Genomic DNA, 21,680 nt, shown 5'->3' with positions numbered 1-21,680 from the left:
CTAAATCCTCGGGCTTCACTACGGACAACTGGTTTCTCCTCCACCCTTTAGCTTAAAATGGGCTGGTGTAACAAATCTGATGCAGCACAACAGCTTCAGAGGTTTCCCTTGATTCGTGATTTTACCAAGCAAACGAATTCAATCAAACGATCTGCTTCAAACGTAGGTAGAAACGAAAAAGAAAATCATGAAACAACTCCAATGCCGCAGTGAAGCTGTGACAGGTCAACGATATCCACTCGGAAAGCCCAAGATGGCCGGGCGTGGAGCCGAAGGAGGCTGCCCGAGTGCAACTCCCCCCTTGCCCGGTGCCCTACCGGAGGAAGTCAGGGGCCGCGCCACGCCCCCTCACGTCACCGGCTTACGCAATCCCGCTCGCCGGCAAACTTGCCGCAGCCCGCCAGCCCCGCCCCCAGCCCCTCCCACTGAAGAGCCGGGCGACCAGCGCCGCAAGTGAAGCATGCTGGGACCAGGTCTCGAGCCTCCCGGCAGCCCCTGCGACGGGCGGGGAACGTCAGGAGCTGGCCGGCGGCGGCCGTTTTCCGTAAGATGGCGGACCGGCGGCGGCAGCGCGCTTCGCAGGACACCGAGGACGAAGAATCTGGTGCTTCCGGCTCAGACAGCGGCGGTTCCCCGGCGCGGGGCGGCGGGAGCTGTGGCGGTAGCGCTGGAGGCGGCGGCAGTGGCTCTCTGCTTTCCCAGCGCGGAGGCCGAGCCGGGGCCCTTCATCTGCGGCGGGTGGAGAGCGGGGGCGCCAAGAGCGCTGAGGAGTCGGAGTGTGTGAGTGCGCGCGGGCGGGGCGGGCCGGCGGGGCGGGCCGGCGGGCGGGCGGGCGGGGTGTGGGTGAAGATGGGAGGCTGGGAGTTGACGGTAGATGCTGAGGCGTAACGTGTTCGAGAAGGGAGCCATCCCAGTGCGGTTTGCCTCCGGAGCCCCAAGCGAGGAGGAGCGGTTTGTGGGGGGAGGGCAGAGCTTCTGCGGATGGGAAGTGGATGTTTATTCAGAAATTGGGACTGGAGGTGAATAGACGGGACCTCCCTCGGATGCTGCTTGTTAAAGACGTACCTTTCCTCGTCTCCCTTTCCAACCATTTTGTGTCCAGTTTTCAGCTCTCACCCTCTGGAAATCACAGAACTAACCCATGTCTTTTCCTTTCCTTCAGGAGAGTGAAGATGGCATCGAGGGGGATGGTGAGTAGCATCCTGACGGAGTTGTTTGCCCATAAACTCGGGTCAGCTCTTTCCAGCAATTGACATCCCCTCCGACTGTAAGGATTTGGGGGAGGGTGCCACAAAGTGGCTCTTTGTAGCGTAGAGCTTAAAAGCGATGCGTTTTAGCAGTATGATCTTGGGAAAGTCAAAGTCCCTCTTGGAACCTGTTTTCAATCCGTATATGGGGACTGTCATTTTACCTTCCTCCTAGGTTGAAGTCAGAATTCAATGAGAGCTTTAGCTTGATCCGCAACAGGCAGTCGGGAGATGTACTTACAATGATCTGTGTTGCATTTTTGTTCTTCCCATGTTTCTGTTTTCTTTCAGCTGTTCTCTCGGATTATGAAAGTGCAGAGAACTCAGAAGTGAGTGGGATAGTTTCTTTTTCCGACGGTGAAGGTTGGAAAGTGTGTTTTAAACACTGTACACACCTGTGGTTCGAAAGGACCATCACCTACTTGTTACTCCTCTTGTGCATTCTTCATCTGTGCTTCTGAAAACTATTAGAAAGGGTCTTGTTCAGTTATAGGGAGGGAAGCTTGGTGTAAGCCTCTTCAGGCCACGTGTGTTACACTGTTCATAGCTGGCTTTTCACCCTGTCTAAAGGAAATAAGGTTCTAAATAAGAGAATGAGAACATTCTGAAACCCTTTACAGGTTGTTTGACACTCCATTTCAAGATGCCTAGGTAGTGAAGCCAGCCAGGTGGATATTTTTTCTGAGTATATCTGAAGACCTTAAAAGGGTAGGATTCTGAGCGGTTTGTGTCAGAAACATTTCTCAGTTTATGGATAAGGTTTTCTGTCTTTAGCAGAAAGTTTCCCTAAGCCAAACGTTTGTGAACTTACTTGTTTTGATTGGATAAACTACTAGAGACGCCATCAGAATGGCTATTTGTTTCCTGGAGTTGTTGAACAGAGCCCTGAGCTATAAGGAGGAATTGGATTGTGGATCAAAGGTTCATTCTATAAATTTTATAGAACTGTTGCTACGTATTAGACTTTCCATTAAGCCCTGGAGATGCAACAGATACCACAAAGTTCCTATCTTTAGGAACCTTACAACTTAGTAAGGAAGTCAGACAAACATTGAGGCAATCATAGGACTTGGTGACAACTGCTAGGGAATGGGGTTAAGTAGGGTGTTAATGGCCGGGTACTGAGTCCGTCTTAGGCAGTCAGAGGAGAATGAATTGGAGTTAGCCAGGCAAGCCATGTTCTAGGCAGAGGGAACAACCGCTACAAAAGCCCAGAGACAGGAGAGAAGATTAAATATTTGGAAGCTTGAAAGTAGTTTGGTGTGGCTGGAACATTGTGGGGACAGGATGGATACAAGAAATAAGGGCATATTAGTGAGTAGGGGCCAGATCATGCAGGGATTACTTGTGCCTTCTCTTTATTAAGTGCCTGCTCAGTGCCAGGAGCTGTACCAGGCACTGGAATAAAAGACAGGCATGGTTCTGCCCTCATGGAACTTCGCAGTACATTCCAGGTCAGAGGGGGAAAATGTAGACAGTTAACTAAGTAATTACAGTAATGTTTGGTAAATGCCATGGTATTGGAAGCATAGTGTGCTTTGGGAGCACACAGCAGGGACAACTAACTGGGTTTAGGGTGTTTGGAAATGTTTACAGGAGCGAATGTTCAAACAGAGACCTGAAGGGTGAGTAGGAGTTAGCCAGGTAGAATTTTCTAAGCAGAGGGAACAGTGTGGAAAGAAGGTCTAGAAGGGATGGACTGCGTGGTGAGTTGGAGGATATGAAAGGTTTAGTACGACTGATGGTGAGGATGAATCTCAGTCCAAATTTTAAAGTACTTTATAAGCCAGGTTGAAAACTATTTGGATTTTATTCTAAGGAAGTAAAAAAGTGTACCAGGGTTTTAAACAAGAGTGTGATATGGGTTATGAATTAGACTTAAATTTTAAAGCAGTGTTTGTCAGATCCAGGGAACACCTACATGAAAAAATCCTACTGAAACAATCTTGCAGAGGGAGGGAAGACTCAGACATTTGTATGTTAACAAGATCCCAGGTTGAGTCACAGTAATATTTTAGAATTATTATTTTTATAACCATTATTTTGTGTGCAGTGGGGAGAGTTGATCTGAAGGGAGCAAGATTAGAGACAGAAAAGCTAGTTAAGAAAGCTACTGTGGAAGTTTAGGAAAGTAGTAAGTGTGGCATGGAGTGGAGTGGTGGCAGTGAAAATAGAAGTGGACAGCACTGACAGTTATTTAGGCTATGGATGGACAGAATGTGGTGATTGATGAGATGATTTATTTTCTTTGAAGTCAATGGTAAAGTTATCTGCAAAGAGTAAAAAGGAGATCAGAGGTTTTGGAGTGAGGAATGTTTGCAGTAGTCACTAGAGAACAGAAACATCAGAAGGACTGCCAGGCAGTATGGAGTGTTCAGTGAGGTTTGGTGATTGTGACTTTATAGGAGTTTACCATTCTGTGTATAAATGAGTTTGGATGTTACTCTAACAGCAAAGAAAGAAAGGCTGTTGGAGGCTTCAGTGTGGAGGATGAATTGTGGATGAGGCAAGACTGGAGACAGAGGTGTTAAAAGATGATGAGGATAGTCCAAGGAGCATGATGGTGCCCTCAAGAAGGGGCATGGCCGTGGCACTGGCAAGACACAGATTTGAGAGAGATTTCGGTGATACTAACAGAACGTCTTGATGGATTGAATGTGGAGCCTGAATTAAGGAGGAGTCAAAGGGATGCCCAGGTTGATGAATGGTGTTATTCACTAAGAAACGGACCACAGGGGGAGGAGATTTCAGGAAGGACAGTGTTGGGTTAAGTTTTGGATGTTTTGAGATTGAGGAACATGTGGGACTTTGATATGGCAATATCTAGTATATATTGTCTGAAATGTAAGAGAGAGGTGTAGTTCTGTTCTGTCAGATAGGGTAGTCACCAGCCAAATGTGGCTATTTAAATTAATTAAACTTAAAAGTTCAGCTCCTCAGTTGCAGTAGCTACATTTTAAGTACTCAGTAGCCACGTGTGCATAGATAAAAACAGTTCCATCATCCCAGAAAGATCTGTTGGACAGCACTTGTCTAGATTAGAGAAGTAGACTTGATATCTTGCCTTTCATTGTAATCTGTTACTTGCTTGAATTTTTTGTTGATTACTAACTGTATATACCTAGATGCTACACTTTAGTCTTGCCTATTTCTTAAATTTTGATCTATCTCTTAGTCTACAGTTTAGTTTTTCATCCCTTTCTTTTCTTTACAGTGTATCCATTGAAAAGATTTTGATGGTCATTCATAGTACAACTCAGCATGCTCTCTCTGTCCTTTGTATTTCTTGCAAATTGTCTTTCCATGATATCCTTGGAAAAATACCAGTGTGACCCAAAGCTTTTATCTTGCACCGGACTGACTGATGAACACCTGATTTTCTTTCCCTTATAAGCCACTTGCTGTTTTTGTCTAGATATTCCCAGTATATTTTCTTTAAGGTCCAATAAATTTATTAGAATTTGTCCTGGAGTTGGTCATTCTGGATCAGTGTTCATAGGTATGAGATGTGCTCTTCAGTATGTCATGGAACTTCTATCCCAATATTCTTTTCCTGTCTTCAGTGTCTGACCCTTTCTCTGAAATCCTTTATATCTGTTTCTTCATTTTCTGTTGATTTTTAAATATTTTCTTCCTTTTCACTTTTAATTTCTCATAAAGCATTATTGTTATGTTCATCCACGCTTGTTTGTGTTCCTTCTAGTTTTAGACTTTGTATTTGAAATGAATTTTTTTTTTTTAATTTCTAATATCTTCCTTTGAATGAATGAGTTCTTTCATTCCATTTTTGGATTTTTCTAGTTCTGACTGATGTTCTTTCATGCCTTATATTAATGTCTTTTTTGCTCATTTTGAAATAGAAGTTACAATTTTGATATGATATGCATGTCTTTTTGGCATGCTTTCATTGTAGGAATGCTATTCTACTTATTTTTTTTCCTCATAGCAAGTTTATGTGGGATTTGATCTCTGTATTTTTCCTTTGTTGATTTTAAAAATTAGTTTTCCTGATCTTTTCGAAGGAAGTACGGCTCAGAGTAACTTTTTCTAACTTCGTAGAGCTCCCTCTTCAGTTGTTTTTCTGTAGTGTTAAAAAAAATATATGATGGCTTGCTTTCTGAAATTTTCTGCTTTTGTTCCCTTCTCTAACTTGTTTTGGACCTTCTCTTTCCTTCATTCCTTTTATCCCTCTTCTACTGAATTTGATTCTCTTCTCAACAGTTTTTTGTTTGTTTGTTTGTTTTTTGAGGTACGCGGGCCTCTCACTGTTGTGGCCTCTCCCACTGCAGAGCACAGGCTCCGGACGCGCAGGCTCAGCGGCCATGGCTCACGGGCCCATCTGCTCCGCGGCATGTGGGATCTTCCCGGACCGGGGCACGAACCCGTGTGCCCTGCGTCGGCAGGCAGACTCTCAACCACTGCGCCACCAGGGAAGCCCTTCTCAACAGTTTTATCTTCAGTGTGTTACTCTCCTAGAGGGGAGCCCTGGCAGCCAGATTGGTTTTAAGATTTCAGAAGGGTTAGACTCCTCTAACCCTTTCAGACCTTCTGACTGCAGGACCCTTAAACACACATTCTATTGGACACAGTAAAACCCCTTCTGGTTTCAACTGTTATTCTCAGTTTTGCTTTCTATTGACTACCTATTGACTAGTTCAGGGTTCTCCTGTTTTCAGGTCCATTTAGTGCTCTCTGCTTTTTCCAGCACTGATACCAATCTGATGCAGGTCTTGTGGCTGTTGATGCTTTGCTCTTATGTGCTTATATTTTGGGTCCTGGGGGATAGCTTGTAACCTAGTTTTGTGGTAAATGTTATCCAGACGGCTTTGATCTTGCTCCCATTTCATGTGGAGATTTGAAGAGATCCAAAACTGCGCCGCTGCCATTTCCCCAGAATCCTCCAAGGAAATGTTTTAAAGAAATTAGCCTGTGAAGGGGAGGCTAGAGAGCTGGTAGCCGGAAAGAAGGCTGTAACGTCAAGAGAGGGTTCGGTGTTATCTTTTAAGTTGGAGAATAAAGTATGGCTAAAGGTGGAAGAAATCAGTAGAAAGGGGGAGAAAAGGGAGGGGATAGGTAATGCATCTATTGGTGTCCTTGACTGAGTACATGAGAAGAAATAGGAAACAGACAAGAAAAACATCTTCCATTGTAATTATAGAGAAGTGGGAAGGAAAGGTATATGGGGAGGAAGCTGGTGTGCCCTTTGTTTTGTTTTCCTTGTGAAATAGAAGGAAAAACGTAAAGAATGGTTGTTGGTGGAAGGGCAGTGTAGGAATTGTGAGACTAAAGGAAGTTTGAGTAGTTGAGGTTGGAGGTGGCACTGATGGGTGAAGTTGTATGATTTTTTTTTTTTTTTAACTCCCTTTAGTGATGATCAGAAGTCTGGTTGTAAGCTTAGAAAAAGCAGACAGTTAGTTGATCCAGTCTTGGGCACATGGGAGTAGGGGACTTGAGGGAATTACTAGTAGTGATTGAAATGAAGGGGTCACAGAGTTGAGAGAGGAAAGTGAATGTGGGAAAGGACTGATCGGTAGGGAAAAGGTAGAAATGTCAAGGGAGTGGATGACTTAAGAAATTGGAGACTAGAGAGTAAAGGAGTGACTGGGGAAGAACAGGAATAACAGGCAGGGTATTTTTTTTTAACAGCTTTATTGAAATATAATTTATGTGCCATTCAACTTACCCCTTTAAAGTGTACAGTTCTGTCGTTTTTAGTATGTACAGTTATGTGTGACCATTACCACAGTCAGTTTCAGAACATTTTCATCACTTCAAAAGGAAATTCTGGGGACTTCCCTGATAGTGCAGTGGTTAAGAATCTGTCTACCAATGCAGGGGACATGGGTTTGATCCCTGGTCCGGGAAGATCCCACATGCCACGGAGCAGCTAAGCCCGTGTGCCACAACTACTGAGCCTGCGCTCTAGAGCCCGCGAGCCACAACTACTGAGCCTGCGCGCCTCAGCTACTGAAGCCCACGCACCTAGAGCCTGTGCTGACCAAGAGAAGCTACCACAGTGAGAAGCCCACGCACTGTAATGAAGAGTAGCCCTTGCTCGCCACAGAGAAAGCCGCGTGCAGCAACAAAGACCCAACGCAGCCAAAAAATAAATAAATTTTTTAAAAAAAAGGTCCACATCAAAAAAATCTTAAAAAAAAAAAAGAAATTCTGTACCCTTTAGCTGTCACTTGCCCCCCACAGTTCCTGCATCCTCATTCGCTCCAGCCCTAAACAACCACAAATCTACTTTCTGTGTCTAGAGATTTCCCTATTCTGGCCTTCTATATGAATGGAATCATATTATATGGCAACATAATATAATATGACTGGCTTCTTTCACTTAGCATAATGTTTCCAAGGTTTTCATCCAAGTTGTAGCATGTATCAGTACTTCATTCCTTTTTTTTTTTGGCTGCGTTGGCTGTTAGTTGCGGCGGCATGCAGGGTCTCCATTGAGGCGTGTGGGATTTTTCTTTGCAGTGTGCGGGCTTCTCTCTAGTTGTGGTGTGCAGATTTTCTCTCTAGTTGTGGCATGTGGGCTCCGTAGTTTGTGGCACGCAGACACTCTTGTTGAGGCGCGCCGGCTTAGTTGCCCTGTGGTATGTGGGATCTTAGTTCCCTGACCAGGGATCAAACCCATGTCCCCTACATTGGGAGGCAGATTCTTTACCACTGGACCACCAGGGAAGTCCCCTGTACTTCATTCCTTTTTATGGCTGAATAATACTACATTGTATGGATATACCACATTTTGTTTATCCATCCGTTGATGGCCCCTTGAGTTTCTGTTTTTTTGTTATTATGAATAATACTGCTGTAAACATTAGTGTACAAGTTTTTGTGTGGTTGTATGTTTTCATATCTCTTGGTTCTGTACCTAGGAATGGAGTTGCTGAGTCATGTGGTAACTGTTTAATTGTTTGAGGAATTGTCAAACTGTTTTCCAAAGCAGCTGCACCATTTTACATTCTCAGTAGCAATGTATGAGAATTCCAGTTTCTCCACATTCTCAACAGCACTTATTATTGCCTTGATTTTTTGATTCCAGCCATCCTAGTTAAGTATGAAATGGTATCTCATTTTGATTTGTATTTCCCTGATGAGTAATGATGTTGAGCATTTTTTCTTGTGTTTATTGGCTATTCGTGTATCTTCCTAGAAGAAGTGGCTATTCAGATACCTTGTCCTTTTTTTAATTGGGTTTTCTTTTATCATTGAGTTGTAAGAGTTCTTTATATATTCTAGATATGTTTCTTATCAGATATATGATTTACAAATACTTTTTCCCATTCTGTGTGTTGTCTTTTCACTTTCTTGATGATATAAGGTTTCAATGTTGATGAAGTCCAATATATCTGTTTTTTCTTTTGTTGCTTGTGTGTTTGGTGTCATATCAAAGAAGCTTTTGCTGAATCCATGCCAAATGCAAAGTCATGTTTTCTTCTAAGAACTTCATAGTTTTGACTCTTATATTTTAGGTCTTTGATCCATTTTGAATTAATTTTTGTATAAGGGGTTAGGTAAGAGTCTAACTTCATTCTTTTCCATGTGGCTTTTTTTTTTCAATAAATTTATTTATTTATATATGTATTTTTGGCTGCGTTGGGTGTTTGTTGCTGCCCACGGGCTTTCTCTAGTTGTGGCGAGCGCAGGCTACTCTTCGTTGCGGTGCGCGGGCTTCTCATTGTGGTGGCTTCTCTTGTTGCGGAGCACGGGCTCTAGGCGCATGGGCTTCAGTAGTTGTGGCTCGCGGGCTCTAGAGTGCAGGCTCAGTAGTTGTGGCACACGGGCTTAGTTGCTCCAGGGCACGTGGGATCTTCCCGGACCAGGGCTCGAACCCGTGCCCCCTGCACTGGCAGGCAGATGCTTAACCACTGCGCCACCAAGGAAGTCCCCCATGTGGCAGTTTTGATCAAAGTCTGGGGTGTTTAAATTTAAGATTTTTAAAAGTAGATCAAGTTTACTTTAAAAAAAATGTATATAGCAGTTCCAGGTAAGACTGGTCTGAAGTGTGTACATGGAAGTGGATGACCAAAGTGGAGGTGAAAACTGTGAGCTCCTTGCCACAGTCTTCAAATTAATGACAAGGTGGGCCCAGGCAGAGGCATAGAGGTACAGGTTTCCCCCTTGGTCTGATAGAGCGTCCCTGTAAGCTGAAATGGCTTAAAGCAAAGAAGCAATTACCTTAGGACACATCTTGCCAAGGGGTGCACAGAATAAATCTACATAAAGCACGGATGCTCACAGACGCAGTTCAAAGCTGTGGTAGCTTGATGCTGAGAGGCTGAGTGTAGTTCCCAGGGCAGGAGCTTGGTGGTGCCACTATTTCTGCTTGGGGTGTGGAGCTGCCAATATGACAGCTCGCTGCAAAACACTGAGTACAATTTTCACTTCTGCCTTTTTTCTTAAAACAAAAATTATCTTCAAGTTTCTTTCAGTTTGTGAAAATAAGTGCTACTGTAGGTCTTTCATAAAAGTGAAGTGGTGTAATCCGAACTTTCGAGAAGCAGGGTATATAGCTAGGTGATAGGAGCCTCAGAGAAGCAGCAGTTTAAAATGAGGTGGAGTTGGGATTAGCACATACAAACTGGTGTATATAGAATGGATAAACAACAAGATCTTACTGTATAGCACAGGGAACTATATTCAGTATCCTGTGATAAACCATAATGGAAAACAATAGGAAAAAGAATGTTTATATATGTATAACTGAGTCACTTTGCTGTACAGCAGTAATTAGCACATTATAATTCAACTATTCTTCAATAAGTAATAAATTAAAAACAATAAAAATTAAAAAATATTTTAAATGAGGCAGATGAGTTAGATCTGGAAGAGACATTGAGAATGAGGAAGATACCAGGTCGACCTCTTACTCTGAAATATGTGGGGAATGGAAAAATGAGCTAAAACCTTTGCATGAGAATTCTGCCAGGGAAGCAGTTGCTTCAGTGGAGAGCTAGGCTTTAGGGTTGGGAAGGGTGTTCACTGAATGGGAGAGTCAGCAGTAGGGGAAAGGGTTTTGATGTCAGCCCGCAGCTGAAGAAGCTTGACTCAAGGGTAGCACCTTGGCTTCCATTACACCAGACTTTGATGCTAATTTGGAGTCTCCTCAGCACTGTGCTATTTGTATCTTTCTGTCCTGCCCTGGAAACAAAATTAGTTTCTCATTTGGAATAAAAGAGTTGCCTCATTTGACATTCCACCACAGACTAAGAGGGGATAGAGCGTAAAACAAAGTTCTCTCATTAATCATGCTGATACTATTTTAAGGTGTTTGAATTCAGTCAGTGTTGGGGCGGGGGGGAGTAGTGAATTAAGGTCACATACACACCAAGGAAGACTTTTTTTTTTTTAAGATGAAATCTTTATTATTATTATTGTTATGTTTAAAATATTTATTTATTTGCTGCGCCAGGTCTTAGTTGTGGCATGTGGGATTTAGTTCCCTGACCAGGACTCGAACCTGGGCCCCCTGCATTGGGAATGCGGAGTCTTAGCCACTGGACCACCAGGGAGGTCCCCCAAGCAAGATTCTTGCAATTTCTGCTACAGAACCTGCAGGGAACATAGGACCAAGGAAAGAACTGAATGATTACCACCCGCCTGTTCCCAACTCAAGAGGAGAGAAAACTTCTTGTGATTGAGGGGAAATGGAAAGAATCAAGGGTACTTGGTTGTTAAGAAGCTGTAGGTAAAGGCGTGGTTCTCATAGTGTGGGCGTGGTGAAGCAGTCTCCCTGAACTCTCTGTTTTCATAGCAGTGTCACCTTTCTGGGACTCCTAACCCAAAACACTTCGAGACCGAAACGCCCTGATGCTGAGCAGGGAATAAAGGGGAAGGGGAATTAATTGACTTGTCTGGGCCAGTCAGGCAATCTCAGCCCTATTTGAAAAAAGGTCAAAAACTTACAGCTTGAGAGCTTCTTGTTTCGTCAGGAATCTCAGTGAGTATCTTTGATCAGATTCCTGAGGCCATCCTGGACCTGGAGTCAGGAGAGGGTCTGGTACAGGTTGAGTGTCAGACCCAGTAGGAGAATAAGAGACCAGTGTTCATGAATCTACCAGGGGGGCGGAGGTATATTGGTACCCTTACATGTTAACCCAGCAGTGGGGACTAAACCACCTTCCCTTGAATCCATTTCTTTGTGTCCTCATAGGTCTCTAAACCTACCTCCCCTGGCCTATAGCCCTGCCTCCTTAGGTCCAAATCTTGGAATGACAAGGATATGAGAGTAACTTTAGTCTAAAGCCAGCCCCCTTAGCAGGAGCCTTAGCTGCTCCCTTTCCCTACGTAGAACTAGCTACACCTCTGTTGCCTAACCCTTTCTAGTGGCCCCTATTTAAAGGATGCCCTAAGGGACCCTTCTTTGTATGGGCAGACCTAACACTTCTATGTCACAAGCAGGATTATCCGGTTGTTTTGTTTGTTTGTTTATTTTTTGCAGTATGCGGGCCTCTCACTGTTGCGGCCTCTCCCGTTGTGGAGCGGGACGCACAGGCTTAGCGGCCATGGCTCACGGGCTCAGCTGCTCCTAGGCACATGGGATCTTCCCGGACCGGGGCACGAACCCGTGTCCCCTGCATCTGCAGGCGGACTCTCAACCACTGCGCCACCAGGGAGGCCCCTGTTTGTTTGTTGTTTTTTTTTTTTTTTTTTTTTTTTTTTTGCGGTACACGGGCCTCTCACTGCCGTGGCCCCTCCCATTGCGGAGCACAGGCTCCGGACGCGCAGGCCCAGCGGCCATGGCTCACCACGGGCCCAGTCGCTCCGCGGCATGTGGGATCCTCCCAGACCGGGGCACGAACCCGTGTCCCCTGCATCTGCAGGCGGACTCTCAACCACTGCGCCACCAGGGAAGCCCTTGTTTGTTGTTTTAATTGAAGTATAATTGATTGGATTATCCAGTCTTGCTGTGCTAAGAGAGGGAAGAAAGTGGAGAGGAGAGAGACCATTTGGGCTTTAATTTTTTTCATTTCTCAGGTGCAGTGATTGTACAAGTTCTTCTAAAGTTTTCCAAGTCATAATTTTATAATTTTATCATTCTGGACAGAGTTGTTGGCTAAGGGGCTCTCATGCTACAGAAAATTTAGTATTTATATCATAGACATAAAAAATGTAAGCCGCTATTTCCCAACTTGAGAGTAATAGTGCCTTGGGAAATCATGGAGTTATTATAAAGGGTTGCAAATGCATTAGCTGTGTTCTCATCTGTAGACCAAATCGACATCTCCCACCTTTATGTACTACTATTATTGAATATATATATGAATTAGTAAATTATAAATGTATTTAAAAGTATTATTGAACGTGTAGCAGTTGTTTGTCATTACGTGTTTTCTCAACTTGTGGATACTATACTGAGCTATTGTCTCACGGGGATCCATGAAAATTTTAGATCCTAAAAACGGGTTCACACAATCTAAAAGGTTGGGAATCTCTGTTCTAAGCCATTTTGAGATGAGAGAATTAACAACTTGAGTTAGAGTGTAGTTCTTAGGCACTGCATGTTTAAGAGACGATTCATTGAGAGGGAGAGAAATTATCAACAAAGATAAAGCTCCTTCTGTATGCTAGACACTTAAAGCCTCCCATCCATATCCCCTGGGTTTCTTCCCCAGAGGCTGCCACTGTTTTTTGTTTTTGTTTTTTTTTCCCCCAGTTTTATTAAGGTATAATTTGACATATAGCACTGTGTAAGTTGAAGGTGTACAGCATAATGATTTGACATCATGAAATGATTATCACAATAAGCTTAGTGAATGAAAGAGGCTGCTGCTGGAAAACTTACAGGAGACTATATAAACACACATATATTTTGGCCACACTGCACGGCTTGTGGGATCTCAGTTCCCTGACCAGGGATTGAACCCAGGCCCTTGGCAGTGAAAGCATGAGCATGGAGTCCTAACCACTGGACCGCTGGGGAATTCCCTGTATATATATATTTTTAATGTGCTTTTAATTTTTTTAACAATGTTTCTGTTCTCTAGAAATTTTAGTAAGAATATTGATGTGTTTGCTTTTAATTCGTTAGAAAATGTTTTCCTAAAGAATGGAAAATTTTTTAAAAAATGGAAAATTTTAAAATACACCATTCAGATCTTATCTCCACAGCTGACAGGGAAACTTTTTTCAGGGTGATGAAGGGGAGTACAGTGAAGAGGAAAACTCCAAAGTGGAGCTGAAATCAGAAGCCAATGATGCTGCTAATTCTTCAGCAAAAGACGAGAAGGGGGAAGAAAAGCCTGATACCAAAGGCACTGTGACTGGAGAGAGGCAAAGTGGGGATGGACAGGTTAGTACCCACCAAAGGCCTCCATTTGGGTTCTGGAATAGGAGCTCTTAACCTTGGAGTGAGTAAGGAGTCCTTTATCTGTCCGATAGGAGAGCACAGAGCCTGTGGAGAACAAAGTTGGTAAAAAAGGCCCTAAGCATCTGGATGATGATGAAGATCGGAAGAACCCAGCATACATACCCCGGAAAGGGCTCTTTTTTGAGCATGATCTTCGAGGGCAGACTCAGGAGGAGGAAGTCAGGTAACAGCCACTTGCTACTGCTCTGTAGTATGTTAGTATGTATTTAGTGCTTACTATTGAAATATATGCCAGGCACTTTACTGAGTGTTTTACTTGTATTATCTCATTTACTGTTCACAGCATTTTAAGGTAAGTACTGTGATTATCCCTCTTGTACAAATGAGGAAAGTAAGGCTTAGAATATTTAGTAACTCTTGGTGGAGGAGCTGGGATCCAGACCCACACTTCCACTGCCTTCTTTAATCTGAGGCTCAACACCTCTGGGATTTGAAATACTTGCATAGGTGGGCCTTATAGGAGAGAGATGTTTCCAGAGTGCTGAGTAGTTTGAAGTGAAGTCTCTCCTCATTTCTATTCCTGTTACATTTGAGCCCTGCAGGCCCTGAGGTGCTGTGATTCACTCTTGCTTTTGGAAGGCCTGTTTTGTATAGCCTGTCGGGGAAGATGGAGAGAATACCTGAGCTCCTACTGTTTCCCTGCCCAACCCTGTTTATTTCATGAACATCTTTACTTGGCAGAATCTGCCAACCTAAGACACTTTTCCCTGGTTTCAACCAGACCCAAGGGACGTCAGCGAAAGCTGTGGAAGGATGAGGGTCGCTGGGAGCATGACAAGTTTCGGGAAGATGAACAGGCTCCAAAGTCCCGACAGGAGCTCATTGCTCTTTATGGCTATGACATCCGCTCAGCTCACAATCCTGATGACATCAAACCCCGAAGAATCCGGAAACCCAGGTGAGGAAATTTTGGAGCCTACGCTGTTGATATTTACAGGAGAAAATCTCTGCTTTTTAAAATGCTGTTCTGGCCCGTAATTGGGTGAGGAATATGGGAAGTCTCCCTGACCCTCAGTTTATGTCTCTAGTGGTCCCTTTTGTTATTTCTCTGTTCCATTTGTTCAGGTTTGGGAGTCCTCCACAAAGAGATCCAAACTGGATTGGGGAGCGGCCAAATAAGTCCCATCGCCACCAGGGTCCTGGGGGCACCTTACCACCAAGGACATTTATCAACAGGAATGCTGCAGGTACTGGCCGCATGTCTGCTGCCAGGAATTACTCTCGATCTGGAGGCTTCAAGGAAGGTTGTGCTGGTTTTAGGCCTGTGGAAGCTGGTGGGCAGCATGCTGGCCGGTCTGGTGAGACTGTTAAACATGAGACTAGTTACCGGTCACGGCGCCTGGAGCAGACTCCAGTAAGGGATCCATCTCCAGAAGCAGATGCTCAAGTGCTTGGCAGTCCTGAGAAGGAAGAGGCAGCCCCAGAGATACCAAATCCTGCTCCTGACACTGCACCACCAGCTCCTGACAGGCCTATTGAGAAGAAATCCTATTCCCGGGCAAGAAGAACCAGGGTCAAAGCTGGAGATGCAGTCAAGGTTGCAGAGGAGGTGCCCCCTCCACCCGAAGGGCTCACCCCAGCACCTCCAGTCCCAGAAACTACGCCGCCTCCGCCTGCTAAGACTGGGAACTGGGAGGCTCCAGTGGATTCTACTACAGGTGGACTTGAACAAGATGTGGCACAACTAAATATAACAGAACAGAATTGGAGCCCAGGGCAGCCTTCATTCCTGCAATCACGTGAGCTTCGGGGTAGGTACCTTAGGGATAGTGACTCACTTTTTCCCCTTTGTATCATTGGACTTAGGGGCATGGGACTTATGTCTCTCAGGGATGTGGTGTCTGACAATATCTTCATTAACTGCAAGAAACAGATGGATTCATAGGTATATTCATTCAAAAACCTCAGCAGTTTTATCTGTTGCGCAAGACTACCCACTACTTTGCTTACTATTAACTGACAGTCATCAATACTGAGCTCCTGAGTACAGAATCCGTTACCAGTCGCTGTAGAAAAAGTGGAAGAAGGCAGTGTTCTTATTATTTGAACTAATAAGTGAACTAATGGTTAAATGTTTCAAGGCAGAAACTGCATTTGAATTTGGATGAGTATCTCCTAATCTTTTTGAAAGGAAAACCTCTCTAATTTCCTCAGTCTTCTAGAGCCAGGCTGCCCAGTAGAACTTTCTGTACTGATGGTGCTTTTGAATACTTATAATATGGCCAGAGTGACTGAGAAACTGAAGTTTTAATTTTAATTAATTGAAATTTAAATAACCACATGTGGCTAGTGGATATCCTGTTGGACAACATAGTGCTAGTGACTAGGACCTATCTACCACCCCTCCCCCCCATCCTTTTTTTCTTCCTCCAGTCAGATAGATCAGAGGATCTTTTCCTTAGTTTCTGAAATCTAATTCGAACTCAAAGATTGGAAATCCTCATTTGGACTGGCAATTTCTGCATTCTTATCTGGTGTGCGTAATTTTTGAACACCGAAAACCAGGGTAGCCTAAACTGGACCTGGAGCTGATCTTTGGATAGAGGAGTACACTCTCCTACCAATGCCTTATTACCATTGGAAGACAGTCTCTAGAACATTCCCTTTTGTCCTGAGTCATCTTCAGCCAGAGGGGAATCTCTTCCTATACTTCTAGCCCAGACCTCTGTGGCCAGGAATAATCAGGTAGATTTAGAACATCCTCCCCTCTCTAGTTGTTGCTCAGAGACTTCAGGGCTGAGATTTTTCAATATGTTTGATAATGTAATATGCTAATTTTAACCTCCCAGGGATTCTGTGCAGGGAAATACTTGATGGGAAAATTTTGAACTTGCATTTTCTGAATTGCATTACTGAAGTAATTTTTTTTTCATGTTCAGAGGTTTTATTGCTATATTAAGGTGGCAGGCAGTGGGGGCAAATTTCCAAATGCTGGAGTTGACAGGAAGCAGAGATAGTTTAAAAGGAATTTTGTTAGCTTAAAGGAAGAAAGCCATTCCCCATGTTGGGATTCTTCAGCCTGTCACTTTCTTGATGGTATCTTGAGTCCCATTCACATCTGTCTGCTCTGCAGCAGTGACTTTTTTGGTGTATTACAGGTATGCCCAACCACATACACATGGGAGCAGGACCTCCACCTCAGTTTAACCGGATGGAAGAACTGGTACAGAAGGGGAAAAGGGTCACATGTAGGGGGTTGCATGTCACAGCTCGTTCACTGTTTAAACTAAGTCAGTTTTCGCATGTTTCCCTTTTAATTTGGGTCTCCCGAAATGTAGGGTACGGGGTTTGGGTCTAGATCTTGATGCTTTTCATTGGTTTTTCAATTCTTTTTGCAAATACTGTTTTTTAACACTGCCATGTACCAAGTAAGTGTTTTGCAGTACCTAAAGGAGGGTGGGACATGATACGAGAGTCAGCCTTTTGGAGTCTTCTTGCTCAGACCTCTTTCTTTATTTCAGGGTGTCCAGGGTGGGCGAGCCAAACGCTATTCATCTCAACGGCAAAGACCTGTGCCGGAGCCCCCTGCCCCTCCTGTGCACATCAGTATCATGGAGGGACATTACTATGATCCATGTGAGTTTATTTTTATTGTTGGAGTATCTTTCTTGGCAGGGTGAAGTGAACTAAGACCAGCCACCGGCCTCCTGAATTTCCCTTCTGACCTCTCCTTGTGGTTAACAAACATTCTGTGGTTGCTGTTTTTTTCACATAGAAATGAGAACATCTTTTCAAAGGGCTTGGGGGACAAGGAGACTTGTCCGTGTGATGTGAAGAGTGAGGGTTTCTGAGAGTCCCACTGTGGTATCTTGCAGTGCAGTTCCAGGGACCAGTCTACACCCATGGCGACGGCCCTGCCCCACTGCCTCCTCAGGGCGTGATTGTGCAGCCAGAAATGCACCTTCCCCACCCAGGTAAGCTTTGCGCCTCTGCTTGTACGCTTCCAGTACGTGAGGATATGTGTTGGGGGCTTCACAAACCCCATCCTCTTGAGCTCTGTGCTGCTTGCTAATGAAGCTGGCCACTTTGGCTGCTTGGGCAACAAACTCCTCTTGGGTCCATCCTGAGGACTTCCATCCTAAGCAGTCCAGCCAGGCCATCCCATGGAAATGGTGTTACCTTTTATTTCAGTGTTTGTTTTCTTCTTGTCCAGGTTTACATCCCCACCAGACACCGGCGCCTCTGCCCAATCCAGGCCTCTATCCCCCACCAGTGTCCATGGCTCCAGGACAGCCACCACCTCAGCAGTTGCTTGCTCCTACCTACTTTTCTGCTCCAGGCGTCATGAACTTTGGTAATCCCAGTTACCCTTATGCTCCAGGGGCACTGCCTCCCCCCCCACCGCCTCATCTATATCCTAACACGCAGGTGAGATGGCTAATGAGATTTTCCTAAGTACACATCCTTTACATCAGAGAGGAATATAGTATGAGGAGAATGCTCAAGGAATTGGAGAGAACATTTCAATGCCACTGATTTGCATGTGGTGTCAGGACGCCTCTTGGTGGTCAGGAGCTAGAAATGCAGCTTATGTGATGCCCATCATCTGTTTATTCTCTTCCATTTCTTTAATGGTGTTTCATTCAAGTGTTTTAGTATGTCTTAGGTGGGCATGTCTGCTATTTATTCAACTGCATAATGAAGCTGTATTCTACTTACCAGCCCTACCCCTCCCTGTACTGTTTAACTCCCAGAAGGTTGACACCATGTGCTATCTGGAGTGTCACCACTGAGCTCAGTCTCTTCGATTTGTCAGCTGATGGTAGGAATTAGAGAAAGCTGGGTAGTACTTTGAAGAAGTAAGAACCATATTAGGACATATTAAGGCAGAAATGAATAATTATTTTAAAGGGGGGCAGCTTAGAGATTTAAAAAATTATAAATTCCCCGATGCTCTTATTTTTGTGCCTGAATAATGTTTCCTGTTTATCATTGTTTGGATGAATTAATTCCTTTTTCTTCTCCTTGCTTATTGGGGTCCAAGGCCCCATCGCAGGTATATGGAGGAGTGACCTACTATAACCCCGCCCAGCAGCAGGTGCAGCCAAAGCCCTCCCCACCCCGGAGGACTCCCCAACCAGTCACCATCAAGCCCCCACCACCTGAGGTATGAGAGCGCCTAGGGAAGGAGCTCTAAACAAGGGATGTTTAGGGCACATCCGACCTCAGTGGGCTTTCCTTTTCTTCAGATTTCCCCCCTTTTCTGGGTGTGTTTCTATGGAAATTGGTCTTTTTTTTTTAATAATAATGACCTGATAACAAATTCCAACTTTATTTCAGGTTGTAAGCAGGGGTTCCAGTTAATATGAATTTCTGAATATTTTAAATCTAACATCGTATAAAAGTAAGTGTACAACTCAATATGACTCAGAACATTCTTAAAACTAATGCTTATGCTTGCTTGCTTAACAGTCACCTAATTAATGCTCTAAGTTGTAATCATGGGATATCTCAGAGGGAGGCTTAGAGGAGTCCCAAAATTTGCCAGTTTCTTTGTTTTATGAATGCACTGAGCAGGGTTGAGTAAAAACCACTGTTAATTTGGTAGCATTTTATTTGGGAAGCTGGAAGGAAAAAACGCAGGAGGTCATTCCTTATTAAGGAAAGGGGAAATCTAAATTTGAGGTGTTGCAGCAGAGCCAATTCTAAAGGTCGTGGAGGGGAAAGACCATGGGGGTTTTGTTGTTTTGTTTTGTTTTAGGGATATTACTTTAATATACATTATTTAGAAATGTGGCTTTTTGAAAGTAGCTTATAAATGCCCAAAAGGTCCACTAACACTTTGGTGGTTCTTCCCTTTTTCTCACCCCTGTCAGGACAGCAGAGGTGAGAACCCAGGATAGAAAACAACCGGCTGTCTACTACCAGGAGGGCTTCGAAGATATAGGATGGTTCGTACCAGCAAGCAGCTGAATGGGGGGAACCCCTGCCTTCCTCTGAGGATATAGGCTCTGTTGGAGAAAGGGAGAAACAAGTGGACTTCCTCCCGTTTTCAGTCTTTCTTTGAGTTGGCTGTGCTCAGAGGAGCAGAGATCCAGACAGCCCAGGCTTCTGAGGCCACATCTAGGAGCCCACAGCGTTTGCTCTCCTTCACTTTCTCCTGGGAAATTCAAGCATCTGCTGCTCCCAGGGAAGCTCCATCCTGTTGTGTTTTCTAAGATGTTCGTTTTTAAAGCCTGGCTTGCTATTCTTAAATTAATATTCCTTTAAAATCCGCCCCCCCACTTCTCTCTGCCTTTAAATGAAACAAGTTCATTCTCTGGTTTGCTATCTTCTCCGGGTTCCCTTTTGGCTCTTCCCTGCATCCCAGATAATTGAGACCTTACCAGCCAGTCTTCCCCCACCAAGTCTACAAAGAGCTGGCCTTTCATTTTTGGTTGGCCTTTGTTATTGTATACTCGGACTCTCTTAACTCTTCTAACCCTATGGAAACATAGCTGTCTGCACAGAGTGTCCCGTTGTGGAGAAGATCTCAAAGTGTGTGGTAGGAGTCCTTCTTGACTTTGGTTTTTAGAATTCTGGGCCTCCATCAGTCTATGTACTCTGGTAGACTTCAGTTCTCTACTAAGGGCAAAGTCTCAACAGTGGGGAGAGATGGCAAACTAGATGCTTTAGTGAGAAAGGGAGGGTGGAGTGAGACCCTTTGCACCTTAGGGGTGTGTATTCACACAGTCCTCAGGGCTCAGTCTTGGAGGTAAGTGGAATTAGAGGGCTCTGCTTTTCTTTACATCCTTTCTACCACACCCCTTCCAGTTGCTGTGGACCAATGCATCTCTCTAGAGGCAGATATCACCCAGCCAGCGGTCTTCCCTGTCCTTCGCAATTGCTCTTCTCCATGTCTTTCCTGCTACAAGTGTTTTAGATGTTACTACCTTGTTTTCCCTAAGTTTTGCTCCTGTCCTTGCAGACAGAGGACACCACACCTGGGCCTAAAGCCTAAGGAAGCCGGTCACTTTTCAGGGCAAGGGCTCCTCCCTCCTTTCCTTCTTATCTATGGCGCTGAACCACTCCCCTGCCGCCTCTTTGGAAGAGATTCCTGTTACTGCAGCACTTGTGACTGCCAGGGGTAACTTGGCCATTGTCCCTGTCCTTCTACAGAACCTGAGGGAGAAGGTGGCAGCTGTGTCTCTCCCCAAGTAATGTCACTAATTCTGTTCCTTCTCTTCAGCAGCTGGCTTAACCACTCTGAGTCACAGGGGTGGGAGGGGAAAGAGGCACTCAAGCTGTAACCCCCAAGGAGGAAACAACTAAGAGATTGTTTCAGGGGTGGCTGATGGTTGTGCCTTTTGTAGGCTGTTCCCTTTGCCTTAAACCTGAAGATGTCTCCTCAAGCCAGTGGGCCACAGCCCAGATTCCCAGACCTTAAGACACTGTGACAGTTGTCTGTGTTGGTCCACTGTGTTTTGTTGCAAGAGTTTCTCCATGTATATTGTTCTTGTTTGTTACTGTTTTAAAGGGTGCACATATGTGATTGGCATTGTGACTTGGAGAAAATAAAATTTAGACATGTAAACTTGGCTCCTTTGCCAGTGTTTTGCATGAGTCTTGACTTGGGAGGGAGGGAAGGGGACCCCCTGATCCCCTAGAGTCACAGTCCCAGCTTGAGCCAACTCAGAATTGTGAAATGGAAGCCCAGAGAGGTGAGGACCCCTATGAGGCCACAAGTGACTGTACTCCCTATTAATTTTCTTAACCCCATTGCCACATAGACACCAGGATGTGCAGTCTCTTAGATTGGAAGCGCAAGGGACAAAAACTAGTGAGATGTTGTTTTACCTACACGAACAGCTAGTAACCCTCATGCCTGCCTTTGTGCTTGGCAAGTAAGTTTCCCAGGGTGATGCCCCACATGTCAATACAACTGTACCAGATCTTGGATGAGGGGAAGATGCAAATAGCTAGCTGTCCTCTTGAAAATTTGCGCTGGCACTGAAGTATCAAGGACCACAGTCTAAGAGAGAGGCTCCCATCAGTACAAGTAAAGAAGAGGGGCAATTGAAAGGCCAACTCTGGCCCATGCTCCCAGTTACCTAGGCCACTGGGTAGCTAGCTTTGAG

The 21,680-nt window shown here is 44.6% G+C and overlaps 1 protein-coding gene across 1 annotated transcript; it reads left to right on the top strand.

The window, feature by feature from the left end:
• The first annotated feature begins 505 nt into the window (after window positions 1-505).
• On the top strand, window positions 506-21,147 carry CASC3 (CASC3 exon junction complex subunit). The gene is made up of 14 exons (XM_081220324.1): window positions 506-780; window positions 1,163-1,190; window positions 1,539-1,576; window positions 13,387-13,545; window positions 13,635-13,786; window positions 14,345-14,521; window positions 14,689-15,374; window positions 16,722-16,786; window positions 17,085-17,199; window positions 17,439-17,537; window positions 17,777-17,991; window positions 18,608-18,730; window positions 18,904-18,967; window positions 19,440-21,147. The coding sequence occupies exons 1-13, from the start codon at window positions 550-552 to the stop codon at window positions 18,925-18,927; spliced, it is 2,112 nt and encodes a 703-aa protein (XP_081076450.1). The 5' UTR covers window positions 506-549; the 3' UTR covers window positions 18,928-18,967; window positions 19,440-21,147.
• The last annotated feature ends 533 nt before the right edge of the window (window positions 21,148-21,680 follow it).

Source organism: Mesoplodon bidens, assembly GCF_964165515.1.
Source record: "Mesoplodon bidens genome assembly, chromosome: 19".
NCBI classification, from domain to species: domain Eukaryota; kingdom Metazoa; phylum Chordata; class Mammalia; order Artiodactyla; family Ziphiidae; genus Mesoplodon; species Mesoplodon bidens.
Note: the sequence above shows the minus strand (reverse complement) of the source record. Positions and strands in the feature narration are given on the sequence as shown.

Coding starts and splice junctions, on each gene's coding strand:
- CASC3 (XM_081220324.1), top strand. CDS start 550: ATGGCGGACCGGCGGCGGCAGCGCGCTTCGCAGGACACCGAGGACGAA. Junction 13,787..14,344: donor ACTCAGGAGGAGGAAGTCAG/GTAACAGCCACT, acceptor GGTTTCAACCAG/ACCCAAGGGACGTCAGCGAA. Junction 16,787..17,084: donor TTAACCGGATGGAAGAACTG/GTACAGAAGGGG, acceptor TCTTTATTTCAG/GGTGTCCAGGGTGGGCGAGC.